The sequence below is a fragment of the Topomyia yanbarensis genome, chromosome 2 (genome assembly GCF_030247195.1).
Source record: "Topomyia yanbarensis strain Yona2022 chromosome 2, ASM3024719v1, whole genome shotgun sequence".
Classification (NCBI taxonomy): domain Eukaryota; kingdom Metazoa; phylum Arthropoda; class Insecta; order Diptera; family Culicidae; genus Topomyia; species Topomyia yanbarensis.
Window position 1 is genome coordinate 172294378 of NC_080671.1, and position 16036 is coordinate 172310413.

Genomic DNA, 16036 nt, shown 5'->3' on the forward strand with positions numbered 1-16036 from the left:
GGATCGCTACCGTTTTGAGAACCTTAGTTCTTTTTACGACTCTCCAGTATTCTGTGCAGAAATTGTCGTTCTGATTCTGCACCAGACGAAGGATGTTCCCATCAGACCTTTCGATGAGATTCGGGGAAATTCCCGGTGTTAAACACTTGTTTTAGAATCTGCACCGCTTCAACGACTTCCAATAAAACACATTCCCAGAACTTGATCGCGGCCACTTAGCTGTATCTTTGTCTACACAGGCGATTTCGAGATACCCTTGTTCGTAGGTGCACTTCCTAAACTTGGGTCTCGTTTTTGTTAAGCTCTGCTCCATGACGCTATCGATCAGCGCGCATCGAGTACTATTCAGCTGTTCATGGCTGAGGGTATTCGTAGGGTACCCAACCGGAATGACGGGCATCGAGTACTGCTTGGACATTTCGTTGAAGGTAGGGCGCTACTCAGTTTTTAGTGTCTGTCTGGGATCCTGACCCGTGATCTTTTTCGGTTGCGGTTCCTTCCTACACCCACTATTGCTCGACGACTCAGTGTCCGTCGAACTATGTCGCTTGGATGGTGTCTTTTCTATTGGGATTTTTGCCAACTCTAGCGCTTCAGCGGGTTTGTGGCCGTTTCTCAGCAGCCACCCACAACGTTTCTTCGCCGCTCCGCTTAAGGGACAAGTTCTCACTGTTCCTCTTGTTTTATTCTCGGAGCCCTCCGACCCACCGGTTGCTCCGCCAGACAAGTCTGTGTCCTCCCTGGTCACTGTTCGATCCTCGTCTCTATCTGGAAAGTTGAGAAAGGACGAAGTGCAGGGCACATCATCCTCCAATGATCCGCTATTCAGCAGCTCTCCAAGTTTGCTTTCCGCGCAATCCTTCTCCTCTTCCACGTCCATCGCCGAAATCTCCTCCAAACTCGTGTTTGCAGTATTCTTAATGTTTTCCGTTTAGTTCCCACGAATAGCTAGGGAAATAAAGTCAACCCTGTCAGAGCGCCGCTTGATAGAGTAAGGGCAAAGATACTGTGAGGTGCACCCTGGTGCCCTACAGGCTCCATGCGCGGCTTGGTATTTGTCAACACTTTGGATCCCAGTCCTAGTTTTACGTAGGGTTGGGGTTCGAAGTCTTGATGCCCCCCGGCATTCATCCCTCGGCACGGGTTGCGTCACATCTTATATTGGGGTATAAATTTTACGGTTCGGGTTTTGAGGCCCGCCCGCTGGTACCCTCTCAATCCGCTACTACAGCAGAAGACCGGTTTAACGACCAAATGTCATCGATAGACTCACGTGAAAGCATAAGAACTTGTGAACACGATGTTATCTCGCCATTTGACGGCACAGCTGTTGTTAGTCGCCTGTTACTACATGGGGAACAGAAACCTAGTGGGTCAATTCTTTGCTGAATTACTGCGAGAGATTTCAGCCACCACCGGATACCACACGGCTGGCCTATACCCGTTAATATTAACGTTTTACCAAAGGCAAAACAAACGACTATATTTACAAAGCGGAGTGTCTCTAAATCCTCTATTACCGTTTTTGAGAAAGCACAATTAAAACCCGTTAGTTTGGTCCGATGTGGTTTCATGCCACTCAAACCATGCAAGAGTGGTATGCTGCTAATTCTGTAAATTTTGTGCCTGTCCTGAATTCCGTTCGATCGAAACCTACAACTGAGACAAACGTATCAAAATCGAATGTACACTGTGCACTGGCTCTGGTGGAAGGTGAGTGCACAGGAACCCTACCACTGCACCCTAATTCATCTTAGCTCCTCTATTCATCCCACCCATTTGAACACATTAGTTAGAGCAGAATCTGCTATCTCTATTCAACGCTTTAGCTCAAATGGTAGGATGAATAAGGTTACGTTGTACTCGACTTTTCGCTTAGCTCAAACGCGAGCATTTTGCATTTTCCAGGCAAAAATCTTAACTGCACTGCTTCTTAGGAATGAAGCAAAGATGATGCTACCTATTTAAGCGCAATTTAGTCACTCTAAGTTTAGACTAATGAGACGAACAAGGGCTCCTCCTTCCTTTTTGTGTGCGATCGAAGAAGCTCGCTCCTTCAATACTCTACCTGTACCAGTAACACCATAAAAATTTACCAAAACTTCAAAAATAAACGAAAATAATAATGAAAGTTATGCTCAAAAACCTTGAGTAGCTCTTTCACAATTAAACATTAATAAGCTGAAAAAGTTACCAGTTACCCGATAGCACCACTTTATGTATAAAACAAAACTTTGAGAATAACTAAAGAACACTAATATACTTCCATGCGAATAGCTTTATTATTCCTAGAGCTAACATCAATCAATAATCATTCAATTATTCACGGCGTACGCGTGCCTTCCGTCGTCCTTTGCGTGCACCCATCTCACAAACCAAGCCAGTCAACCAATTGATGTCAGTCATTTCCAGTTCGAACGTTGTGAATATTTCCACTTGACTTACGCCGCGTCCCTACATCGGCAATCAACACACATCAGTGAATGTGCTCACACACCCACGTACATGCAGGAAGGAAGAATCAAGTTTCATACTTTTTCTCGCTGCCTTCCACTACTGCCAGCAGCACAATCCAACTTTGAAGAGACTATTGATGCGCGTGGTACCGTAAAACGAGGTATCTTTGATCGTATAGGACTATGGTTTTCTAACTAAATCCTCCAAAGGAAACATCAAAAATCTTGTGAACATGTTACTTATTGTGTTGTTTTAAAAGAAAATTATAGAAACCGCTCAAAGTTTCTCCCGACATTCAAAAGGCCAAGTCATAAAAGCCTTAGGTCAACGAATCGGGTCAATCTGAGCAACAAGCTATAGATTGTTCAAATTGGAGGATAGCCTCCAGAGATATGTACACAACGTCCAAATATCCAAAAATGTACCGATTTTGTGATATATTCGGAGAATTTTATGGACATTTTTGATACAGCGCGAGATATTTTTCTTGATTTTCTTTTTGGTGCCGTACACTAATTGCGTAAGGTTTTTTTAGAACTTTTCAACTTTCATCTCCACTCTTCCCCCCCAAAGATAAGAGTTCGTGAGATTTTGGTTAACTTTCCCTCCCCTCTACATAAGACCTTATAATGATTTTCGTAATTAAAAAATAATATTGTCATTTAATTAAATAACAAGATAGCGATAAAGAAACTAATGAATAAAGAATTAATAAAATAAAATTCATAACAAAATTTAATTGTAATTATCCGCTGTAATTTTATTTGCATCCTTATCTCGCCCAGTCGAAATGTCCAAATAACCTTTAGGATCCAAAACTCCGATTAGGTCCACATAATCTGCTTTGCTATATTCAACTTCCATTGAATTTATTTCTTCGCGTTGTAAATCTTAAAAGAATTGTTAACCTCTTCAGGCATGAATTTATTCTACGTTCCAACCATATCGCTTATCGTACGCATAGCTTTCTTGAAGTAAAATACAGTTCACACTCTGGAAATATTCGGCCTGCAAGATCTTTGACAAACACATGAAAGAAAATTTTCTGGATACCTTGCGGGTTTGAAGCGAACTTTTGAAAAGAAGAATGTGGGCCTAACAACACATGGTACAAATTAAAAATAGTTTCTTTTCTTATGGAATGAATATTTTCCTTATTGATTTCATTTTTCGTACATGTTTTATGATATTACGTAAGAAAGGAAGAAACCCTCCCTCTCCCTCAGATAAGATATTTTTAAGATATTTTTGAACTCCTCCTACCCCCTCCTATGCCAATACGTAATCAGTGTATGGCCTCTAAAGAAGTGTATGATATTCTGTGGTTAGAGTATGATTTTATTTATTGACAGATTAAGGCCGAAGTGGCCTGTGCCGTATACAAAAGATTCCTCCATTCCACTCGGTCCATGGCCGCGCGTCGCCAGCCACGCAGTCTGCGAAGGGTCCGCAAATCGTCTTCCACCTGGTCGATCCATCGTGCTCGCTGCGCGCCACGTCTTCTTGTACCGGTCGGATTGCAATTGAGAACCATTTTCATCGGGCTATTGTCCGACATTCTGGCTACGTGCCCGGCCCACCGTAGTCGTCCGATTTTCGCGGTATGACAGATGGGCGGCTCCCCCAACAGCTGATGCAACTCATGGTTCATTCGCCATCTCCATGTGCCGTCTTCCATCTGCACTCCACCGTAGATGGTACGCAGCACTTTCCGTTCGAAGACACCAAGTACGCGTTGGTCCTCCACGAGCATGGTCCAGGTCTCGTGCCAGTAGAGAACTACCGGTCTAATCAGCGTCTTGTAGATGGTCAACTTCGTACGACGGTGAACTCTGTTCGACCGAAGTGTCTTGCGGAGGCCAAAGTAAGCACGATTTCCTGCCACGATGCGTCTACGAATCTCTCTGCTGATATCATTGTCGGCAATCACCAGTGAGCCCAAGTATACGAACTCTTCAACCACCTCGATTTCGTCGCCACCGATGCAAACTCGAAGCGGGCGGTTCACATTCTCTTCTCGTGAACCTCTTCCTATCATGTACTTTGTCTTCGACGTGTTGATGGCAAGTCCGACGCGCTTGGCTTCTCTTTTCAGTCTGATGTAGGCTTCCTCCATCTTCTCAAAGTTTCGTGCAATAATATCAACGTCATCGGCGAAGCCAAGTAGCTGAACGGACTTTGTGAAAATCGTACCACTCGTGTCGATCCCTGCTCTTCTTATTACACCTTCCAGCGCGATGTTGAATAACAGACACGAGAGACCATCACCTTGCCGTAACCCTCTGCGTGATTCGAAGGGACTCGAGAGCGTCCCTGAGACACGTACTACGCACATCACCCGATCCATCGTCGCCTTCACTAATCGCGTCAGTTTGTCCGGGAATCCGTACTCGTGCATAATCTGCCATAGCTGATATCGATCGATAGTGTCGTATGCGGCTTTGAAGTCGATGAACAAATGATGTGTGGGCACATTGTACTCGCGGCATTTCTGCAGTACTTGACGAAGAGCGAACACCTGGTCCGTGGTAGATCGTTCGCTCATGAAACCCGCCTGGTACTGCCCCACGAACTCTCTTGCAATTGGTGATAGTCGACGGCATAGTATTTGGGAGAGTACCTTGTAGGCGGCGTTCAGCAGGGTGATTACTCGGTAATTACAGCAATCCAGCTTGTCGCCCTTTTTGTAGATAGGACACACGACACCTTCCATCCACTCCTCCGGTAAAATCTCCTCCTCCCAAATCTTGGTAATCACCCAGTGCAGCGTTTTAGCCAGTGGCTCGCCACCGTGTTTTAGTAGCTCGCTTGGTATTTGGTCAACCCCAGCGGCTTTATTATTTTTGAGCCGGCTGATCTCCTCCTGGATTTCTTGGAGATCGGGAGCCGGTAGTGTAATGTCTTCCGCGTGTGCTCCCAGGTGCGTTACCGTGCCATCCTCGTCGTCTGCTGCATCGCAGTTAAAGTATGAACGATTTTCATTAAGTCCTTTTTCACCATAGTAGTCTAATACAGGAAAATTTCCTGAAAACGCATTTTTTATGAATCACCCGAAAAAAATATAAAGTCTACGTGGCTAGGGGGTAGAAGTACAAAAATTGTCCACGAATTGGGTTAAAAACGAAGGTTTTTTAGTCCACGTGATATATGAACGGCCCCTTAGTGGCTTGCAGCTGAACATAACTATATGCAGAGCCATAGCGTGGTCTTCTGGCGCCCTTGGCGAAGTCTCAATTTTGCGCCCCTTTGGCTTTCTTTTTCAGGTCCACCCTCAAAAAATAATTTATGTACATGGAGAAGGCACACTACCTCCCTACTTAATTCATGCTTAACTGTCGTTCATGTCACGTAAATTCCAGCCACAAATCTTTTACTGTATATTAATGAAATCAGTTGACGCTAGTTGTTTGGAGGCGATGGAGGGAGCATCTATTCAGAAGACTGTATATTAGGTTGTCAATGGCATGTATGGGAAACAGATGACTATCGAATTGAATAACTGGACGCACATCAACAGTAATAGCATCTCGAAAAAAGTCTATTGGACAATTTTAATTCAATTGGACACGATTAAGAGGTTGCGCAAAACGACCAAAGTGCAAAAATTTGCGCTTGTGAAAAAACACAAAAGGACCCTTAGAATATTCAGAAATTTAATTCGAATTTTTAATGCCAAATGGCTAAGGATGTAATGAGACGTCGGAATCTACTACCACCTTGAATTTTTTTTAAGATAACCTCTATGGAAACATGGACCATTCTGGATTTGAGTTGATGCTGGGGTTTGAGAATGCTGGTTTTATAGGACTTAGAAATGCATGAGACAACTGATCTTAACGCAAAAAAAATTGACAAATGTTGCCTCTCAGGCACTTTTAAGTTTTAAACTGAGATTTTCAAAAAGTTTATTTTTCGAATTAAGACAAGATTTCGACACTTCATGGATCTACAAAATATTTGGCATACAAAAAAATTAAAGCAGCATTTCCAAACTCAAGTTTCATCTCAGTTCAAAAATTTTCCTTGTTCCACAAAGGCATTTTTTCAACATTGCACCAGCTCTCGACACTTCATGACATTGTTTTTGATTTGGAGACTCTTTTTCGAGGTGCCAATACCTTTGAAGTGTGTCCGTTTTGAAATTCAGGATGACCATAAATATTGGCACTCTGCAGTATATCAGGTTTTTTACGTGGTTTTTTGCATAGTTTGTTACTAGGTTTTTTACGCGATTTTCCAATCAACGCGGTTTTTACGCGAATTTTCCAATTAACGCGGTTTTTTACCCGGATTTTCCATTAACGCGTTATTTTTTCAAAAATATTCGAAGTCTTTTTGAATGCAAGAGACTTAGAAGATTTTCGGTTAGTTGGAAAAACGAGTCTGGAAGACTCCTTATGGCCGCACCTCAACAATATGGGTATTTTCGGAATGGTCTTGACGAGTAGGTGCCAGAATTTGATTTTTGCTGCCATTTTGATATCCAAGATATCAAAATATGGGTTTTTTTAGGAGGTTGTAGTACAAATAGTTTTATTTCTTGTTTTAATTAAACAGTTGAATTTACTTGAATTTTACAAACGTCTTAAATTTGAATCAATTCAAACCCCCAACCCACATCCTTCTCTTTCTCCTCTCACTTCCGCACTCTTCTGGATGAACACATATAAATATTTTGTATTTCGCTGGTTTATGATTAGATCTTCTATTCGAGTATGTTTTGGATGATTACCCAGATTTTGCATGCGGGAATTTCGGTGAACCGGAAGTCTAGAAATTCGGAATGACATCAAACATCGGCCTTTGTCTCCTACTCGTCAAGACTATTCCGAAAATACCCATATTGATTGAGTTGTAGAGCAATTTTTCAAGCCGGAAGTCGCCATCACGGATTTCAAAATGGCAGCAAAAATCAATTTCTAGCATCTACTCGTCAAGACCATTCCGAAAATACAAATATTGTTGAGGTGCGAGCCATAAGGAGTCTTCCAGACCCGTCTGTTCCATCTTTCCGAAAATCTTTTGCATTCAAAAGGACTTTGAGTATTTTTGGATAAACCCTGTTAATTGCGAAATCAGCGCAAAAAAAAAACTACCAAAATTCTTCTAAGTTGAATTTAAAAGGACTTGGAATTTTTTCAGGAAAAAGTCTAAGTCTTTTGCATTCAAAAGGAATTCAAATATTTTTGCGAAATCCGTGCAAAAAAATTCCAAAAATAGTAATAGTCTTTTGCTGAGGGTTTTCACGCGGATTTTCGAATTAACGGGTTTTTTAACGCGGTTTTTGCGCGTTAATTTTTTAAATATACGCGGTACGTATACTGAAGAGACAATTTTAGGAACTTTGAACTGATTGATTAAGTTTTACACATATTCTTCGTTCCAGTTTCTAATAAAATTGGTTGCATCCAGCCCTGTATTGTGCGATGAAAGATGACCACATTATTCCTTTACTATCAAATTCAGACTTGTCTTTCAGATTATATCCCCAATGATTTCATATTCTTCAGTTTTAACTTTGCGTCTGGCTCTAGGCCCGTCATAAGCTCTCCTGTAATGACCGAAATGATCCTAAAGTGGATGTCGTACAAGATTCGTCATCAACGACTCCAACTTTGCATTTAAAATCAAACACATTGAAGTGGGTTCCACCATATCGTATCTTCTTTCGGATCAAAGGTAAATATTCTAATATTCCGCAAGACGCCGCAAGCTCGCCAAGATAAGCTTATAACTGTGATATTTTGTCTAAAGCAAACAAATTATGTTACTGGCGACAAGACTTTCAAGAAGAACTAACGCGTTTACATTATTCGCTCACAAAGTTGAAATCGATGGTGTAGCTATCGATTCGAACTTGGCATGCGTGGATCTACTGAAGGGCGGGATTGGCTGTTTGAAGGACTCCTTGACCCAGTAAGCGAGGATTTCGAATGACAATCGCACGGGACAAAATGGTGTGCCCCGCTCAAACAATTTTTTTTTTTTTTTTTTTATTTCGATTATAGAGGTCCGCTCAAACTAGTTTGGTGAAACTGCGTCTTCTTCGACAAGGATCGTTTGCATCAGTTGTGGAATTTTCGTTTCGACTTCGTCTCATCAGAATCCGACACTAACTTAGTGTCAGAACTAAGCTAGCGCCGGATTGACGCTAAGCCAAATTATTCTGGACTAACAGAACCGTAGCGTAGTCTTCTGGCACCTTTGGTAGAGTCTCAGTTATGCGCTTCTTTGCTGTCGACTTTGGCTTTCTTTTTCAGTTCGACTTTCCAATAATTTTGGGAATAATACTCCTATCTTGACTTATTTTATGACCTAACCTCACTTAACTCACTTAAAAGTAGCTCAAGATTCTAGCGCCCCAGTCTACTTTCTACTTCTGCCTAAGTCAGACGTACAATCGAACCAAGTGAACAACAACTAGCAACTTCTCGATCTAGTGTGCATTGTCTCGAGAACAAAGGAAACTTTTAATTTATTCTTGCCATCATGAGTAAAGTTGACGAAAAATCTCTGCTCCGACCCACCACAGCGGTCGTTGACTTAAAATTCTGTTCAATAAGATTGAGTTTTCGTGAAGTGGAATACCTGCTGAAGGTGAAGATGCAGCTAAAGTTCAAGGAGGTTATGTATCTACAGTATCATCATCTTCGCAATGTAGTGCTCATATCATTCAACACGTTAGCACAAGCCGAACGTTTCGTTTTGCAGGACAACTTGAAGCACGTGGCTGAAAGTGATAAAGTTGGAATTAAGATTCCCGTGTATATAGAAAAAGACTATGTAGATGTAAAATTACATAACCTATCACCACGTACCCCTCCTGATCTAATCGCAAAATACATGTCGCAATACGGAGAAGTAGAATCCGTTACACGTGATACGTGGAGAAATTTCTTCCCGGGTACACCCAACGGTGTTCTTGTGGTGAGAATGAGGATCGAAAGACCTATCCCCTCCCACTTGATTATAAAACTTAAAACCCACGAAGCTACTATTCATCAAACTACGTTATGCACCTATGAGGGGCAAATTCCTACGTGCAAGTATTGTAATCAGACAGCACACCACGGACAACCTTGCGCGGAAGATACAGAGGAGAATGTATCGCTACCGATTGCCAACGAATCCACGGAAAACCAACCGAAAAAATAATTTTCAATACCAATACCTGAACCACAAACGGTTGCCAAATTTGTGGCAGCTGTTCAGTCCATATTGACAACTGCCAAAGCAGCATCCAGCACCCCTGAAACAACTGTAAGTAACATCGGTGATGAAGATAATAAGAATGACGACTGATTTACATTGGTCACCCGTAAGTGCAAGAAGCAGGAAAGAACATCTGTCCGCGAGCACCAAGGCACTTTTAACGATGATGACCTTGATACGGAGGACAGGAGAGATTTAAACGGTCCCCATGACGCAGTAGGCGAACCGCGAAAGAAGGTCTCCGCTCGCAATAAAAAGTTGCGCGCACGAGATCCAACGGACAAACAATAATATTTGTTTTTATTTTTATTTTTTACATATTGTAAACACATAAAAGATCCACGGCTCCGTTAAGCTGCCGCTATGAGCCGTGTCAAATAAACGAAATAAAAAAAATTTAGCGCCCCTGTATGGTTGGCGCCCTTGGCGGGGGCCAACCTGGCCAACCGCACGCTACCGCTCTGACCATATGATATCTCAAGAAACATCCAAACTCTGCGAAATAGTTCACGTGAAAATTTCATGACCATGTGTAGAGTTCCATGAATTTGAAAACAGTTCTGGATTTGTTCTAAATATCACAAGAATTCCAGATAGATCGATGAATCCTATCCTATCCATGAATATTTACTGATTTTGTGAACTATTTAATGAGCATGAATGGTGTGTCGTGACTAAAGTGCGGGGAATTATGAACCAGCTCACTTATACATATTTTTTTTTCGATTTTGTGAACTATTTAACCCATTCATGCTCATGTTGTTTGTGGACAACAACGTTTTTAAACAGCTATAACTTTTGATTGAGGCAAGATTTTCTCACAAAACCAAGTTTATAAGCCTGACTATTGTCTTTCATTTGAGTACAAACAGTTACCATGATCAGCTCTAGAACTGAAGTTATTGCAATTAGTATGATTGGATTCCAATGGAGCAGTGCTGCCAACGACAGTTTACGTTGACGAAGAAAAATGATTTTTTCATATATCTTCGTTATTATTCAATATTATTGAAAACTGATATAATTTATCAAATTATAGTGTCTTTGGCTACGTTTTCCACGTAAGTGGAATATTGTATATATTCTAGGAGAATTGCATTGAGCATGGAAAGGTAAAAATTGAGCAGTTTCTAGCACTGTGAGGGAAACACCAATCTTTATGAAAAAAGGCTTTTTATGTTTCGTGACCCCACCGTTTTCATGGAAAAATAGTTTTGAAATCCTACGTGCATTAGAAAAAAGTTGGCCATGAAAGGGTTAATGAACAAGAATGGCGAGTCGTGATTAACATACTTGGAATAATAAATAAGTTCACAAATACTTGAATAATATTTGATGATTTTGTGAACTAATTCACGGGCGCACATGGGTAGTTGTGACTATTATACTAGAAATCAGGAACCAGCTTACGTATCTATGATCAAAGTCAATGATATTGTGAACCATCTCACCAACACGAATAGTGAGTCGTGACTTACATACCAGAAATCGTGAACAAGTTGACAAATAGTTTAATAATCTATGATTTTGTAAACGATTTCACAAGCGCGAACATTATATAGTGACCAATATATTTGAAATCACGAATTAGTTCACAAGGATTGAAAGGATTTATAGTCCAAGATCCGTGAAACAGTTTACGAGAAAATATTCAAATTGTTTTGATTTTGTGAACTCATTCACAACCACAAACACCAATTCATGATCATGATGTATTAAATCATGAATCAGTAAACGTCGTATTTGATTAAAATTTTCGTGCTTGTAAAAACAATCTGACTGAAGAAGATACAAAAAACTGCTTTAAACATGAAATGTGCACCGTTTTCTCAGCATTCGGACATTTGATGAACAATATTGGAGCAAACTTTTTTAAACTTGAACACTTTTTTTTCTTTTTCTGTAAGTGGCTGAATTAGCTTTAACACAATTAAAATTTTGAAATGGGCAGTACAATCCGCGAATCATCAGTTTAAGCAATCGTGAAAATGTTCAGAATATTTATTTTTTTAGAAACATTATTATCCTCAATTTTCCTAATTAATTCCATCCTTTAACTGAATAAGTTCGCTTAAAGTCCTATGCATCCCTACCAGGCAATTTCTGTTTTCAACCCTCACATTTTATTAAAATGTGATTTTTATAACTAAATAAAACAAATCTTGTTGAGTGATTTGTTGAAGGCTTTAAATGTATTGATGGAGTTGGAGTTGTTTCAAAAACCCTTTCAAGCAAGTTGCCCGAGAAACTGTTCAATCAATGATCAATCTTCCTCCTCCCCACGGTATATGAGAAAATGATTTTAGCTAATTGAAATTTTTGCTTGCCCTCAAATTTAGTAGCGCATGAACTGTTCCCTGCTTGATCGACAGGTGCCCCAGATGATAGAATACATTCAGGTAGCTGAAATCTTTCACTTCCTTGAAGTTATGTAGATATGGTGGTTCTTTTGCACAGGTTGGACTTGCCACGTCTCGGATCAAGACACACTGAAGTGTGGTTCAACATCTGATGGAGACCGTTGGGAAGACTACTCTGACAGAATAACGAAATGGGTATTGCCCGCGGTCGGGGAAGCTATCGATTGCCTTGAGTGGAATGAAATCGAATTGAATCTTACTGGGCATAAAAACATTTTTTGCAATACCAGCAGAGAATCTCAACAAAGCTGTAACTATATATCTTCAGCTTGAAGCAAGAGTTTAATCGACAGTGACGCATAAATGAGAGGGAAATAAAATGTAAAATACATACTATTATTTATTAAATGCATCAACACAAAAAAAATTGTGCTTCAGTATTTTGAGTCAGTACTATGAAAACGTTTACAAACAATTATCAACATTTCTCGATTGACTCAAAGTTTGGGCATACAAGTCAACTTGCAAAATATGTATGAGTATGAGAGGAAATCTCGGACAAACCGTTATTGGCCCAGTACAGTTCACGAGAGTCAACTTTTGTCTGCTTTCTTCTATCAACAGCTACACCTTGTGAGCTCGTACGGGATTTTCCCACAAAGCGAATTTTGCCGTCAATTTTTACACCCTAATACATAGTTAAACGAGATTTGTCATTATATTTGTAGGTAAGTTTATATCACATGTTCAAGTTGCAGTCAATAATGCAGCAGTTCGCCACTGTTATGCCACCAACTGTAGGAAATCTGAACCAACCATTTCTGCATTTCAATAGGTCCATCTGAACTTGTTTAGCGCTCTGCATTCTAACCGACAAACACTTCATTGACGCACTTCATTCCACTGTCACTGGAACTGTTTTGCGTCTCGAATTCCCGACTCACGAAGACAAATATTTCCAATCAACTTGACATCGAGTACACTCACTCTACGGTGAAGCACTTAAGCCGTAGTATGAATTTCAATCATGACATTATTATCGTCAACTACACAACTGCACAAGAGCAACTCGTGCTGAAGTAGCTCTGTCCATAGATGGCGAACCAGTTTATGTGAAAGCCCTTTACAATTATCAGAATAGGTTCTGCTGATACTGCTTCCCGAAACATACCACAGACGGAGAATTTGCATGTGAAGTGGATCATCAGTTGTGAATTAGTCTACACCATACGCATATGGAACACGAATCGGGATTTCGATTCTTGCACACTATTTACCGGAAATAATGTCTTGTTTTCCCCGTACATAGTATTGAATAAACGGGATGATGCCCTAAGATTGACTGGTGCGGTTGTGCAGCAAACAATTCCTTTTGTAATCCCAAATGACTACAAACATTTTAGAACCGATTGGTCGCTCTGCGATTTTCTACATAGCGTTTAAATATTTGTAATGATAAAACTGGTTTTGCAATTCCATTAAAATTTCAAAATAAACACAAGGCACATGTAGTCCAGAATGCGGCCAGCAACTCCACCAAAAGTAAAAACATTCTAGGATTTTTTAAAGCAAATGTTATCGCGATTTTGAAATAAAAGGATCAAATTGATTGCAAAAACCTGTTGCTTTTGTCTGGTACAATGCAAGTGAACCACAAACTCCAATATTTCCTGTTTCCTCTGAACACTTTCATCGCAGAATGTATATTGGAAAGATATATTCACAATGATTTGTTGAATCACATACACGTAGTTGGAAAGTCGAATAACTGATTAAATTACGGAAAGTTGCTCCCAAAATAGGCACAATCCACAAGAGGAACTTTTTTCATACATTCATCTATATCGAGAGGGTGTTCGAAATTCACAATAGGCTTTTTCAGTGCACGTATTGTTTAAATTTCATCTTATTCGAAATAGGTTTTTTTAAGATAGATAATAGTCAATTATATTTGAGCGTACTCCCGAAACTAGCAGAGAAAAAGATGTCGTATTGATTAGTGTTCTCCAGAAACCGGTAAAATTGGATTTGAAAAACGGCACAGAATTAGTTCGGAATAGCACCTATATATTTTCAGTCTGACAGGATAATCAATGCCTAAACGTTCACTCTCGAATTGATCGGACTTCCGAAATCAATTTGTTAGTTGATAGCCGGTCGTCTATATATGTCGATAAATTCGACTGAACACCGTCTGCTCTCCTCCCATGACTTTTATTGCTTTCGTAAAACAAACAGTTTATGATGTTCGATTTGTAACATTGCTAAGCCGCCTTCTTTCTGTTTGCTATAACTCTGTCCTTGCAGTGTTTGGTTCTAACGTTCGCCCGGGCAACGCACAGAGATAATAAAAGTCTAAATGAGACTTTGAGCAGCTGGACCCCGTCCGACACGGATCCGGATGATGAGGACGACGAGGAAGTACAGGTGGGTGTATAATTTTCATTAACTTATTGATCTGAATGCTTGAACGTAAATCTTCCGACAGTCAATTGGTCAGCTTACAATTTATTCAGTTAGGATTTTTTATTTTTTTGGCAAACAGTGTTATGACACGAATTACACTGATCGACAAAAAAATAAAAGTGTGTGTGATTGGACCGCATATTGTTATCCGTTATGTTTTTGTCAGTGTGAACAGGCATGTTCTTTATTTGATCAGATTTTGTAAAGGGTATTTTTCGGCTTAGCAGTCGTGAATTAGACAGCGAAAACACCAACATTGTTTTTACTTTCAACGTTTCGATGGACTTACTCAACCTTTATCAAGGATTCTAAAATGAGTTAGTAGGTACTGGAGTGTACATATATAAATAATTGATTTGTGAGAAAGTATTGATTTTAAACTTACAAAAACTTTGCTGTTGTTTTCTTGTTATGTGGCTATGGAAGCCGTATGTTGAAGTTGTTACAATTATTTAAAACTATTGCACAATGTTACTCACTGCCGTCGTTCGCATATATCGCATATCTCGATTATTTAGCAACAAAAGATCAGATTGATAAATAAGTAGTGTTAATAACAGATACGAGTGTTTTCAAAAAATATTTTTTGAATGACCGAATGACCCCCAAGGTGCGGCAGACAACGCATCTAATATTTCACAACCAAGGAAGAGGATCTCAACACGCAGCAGTAAGATGCGTCAACTAGACCCGACGAACAGACTGTAGCGATAATTTTTCTTTTTTTTTGCTTATTGTAAAAACACGGAAGATCCACGGCTCAGTTGTGCTAACGCATTGAACCGTGTCAAATATATTTAAAAAAAGATTTTTTTTTGAAGAATTCGAATTAGTTCTACTATGTGTATGATACTCATTTTAATACGATTAGTGGTATAGGTTTATCGCGTACTCTCATCAATTAGAGCAAAAAGCTTAGCCCAAACTTGGTCTCAAAAATCTTGAGCAAAATCAGTATCAAATACTGATAATTTTGCAAATTCCTCAACTTACCAAAGTTAGAAATTGTGCTATTCGAGTACTAAATAATTTACTTTTACTGCTTACTGGTGAACTACATCGAAACGAGTGATTCGTAGAAGCAAAAAGTGGAGCGAGTCAGTTCTGTGATCATACAGCATATTACGAAAAACCTTGCCCTGAAGCCGCTAGAGAAAACTCGTCTATGGAAATAAAATCCAACTCACAATCTATATTACCGTTACCTGAATCAAAAAAGTTACAAAATTATGGCTGCTTCCAAGTAACAATAAGCATAAGGCCATTGCACTATATTGGCTATACATTTACACTAATGTTGCACTGAAACTCCATTACAGCATTAACAATGCAATAAAGCTCTATATTTGCATCAATAATGCGTAACTGCACAGCCGACATGTAGCATTATCGCTTGCTCTATATGCGTATATAATGCTAATATAGCGCGTACATGCTTCAAGGATCTTAAAAGCATGTAAGCTTTACATGTGCATTTAGTGCCATTATCGAGCAAATAGAAAGCCAATATAATGCTATTGCAATGCTGTGGGTTTATTCGT

The 16036-nt window shown here is 39.8% G+C and overlaps 1 protein-coding gene across 2 annotated transcripts in view; it reads left to right on the top strand.

Moving 5' to 3' along the window:
- Positions 1 to 16036, top strand: part of LOC131682127 (protein madd-4) — a 789972-nt gene that overhangs the window by 632023 nt on the left and 141913 nt on the right. For both annotated transcript variants that reach the window (XM_058963362.1, XM_058963363.1), the window contains exon 3: positions 14337 to 14456. In XM_058963362.1, the coding sequence (XP_058819345.1) occupies positions 14337 to 14456 (120 nt within the window). The remainder of the gene's footprint in view (positions 1 to 14336; positions 14457 to 16036) is intronic.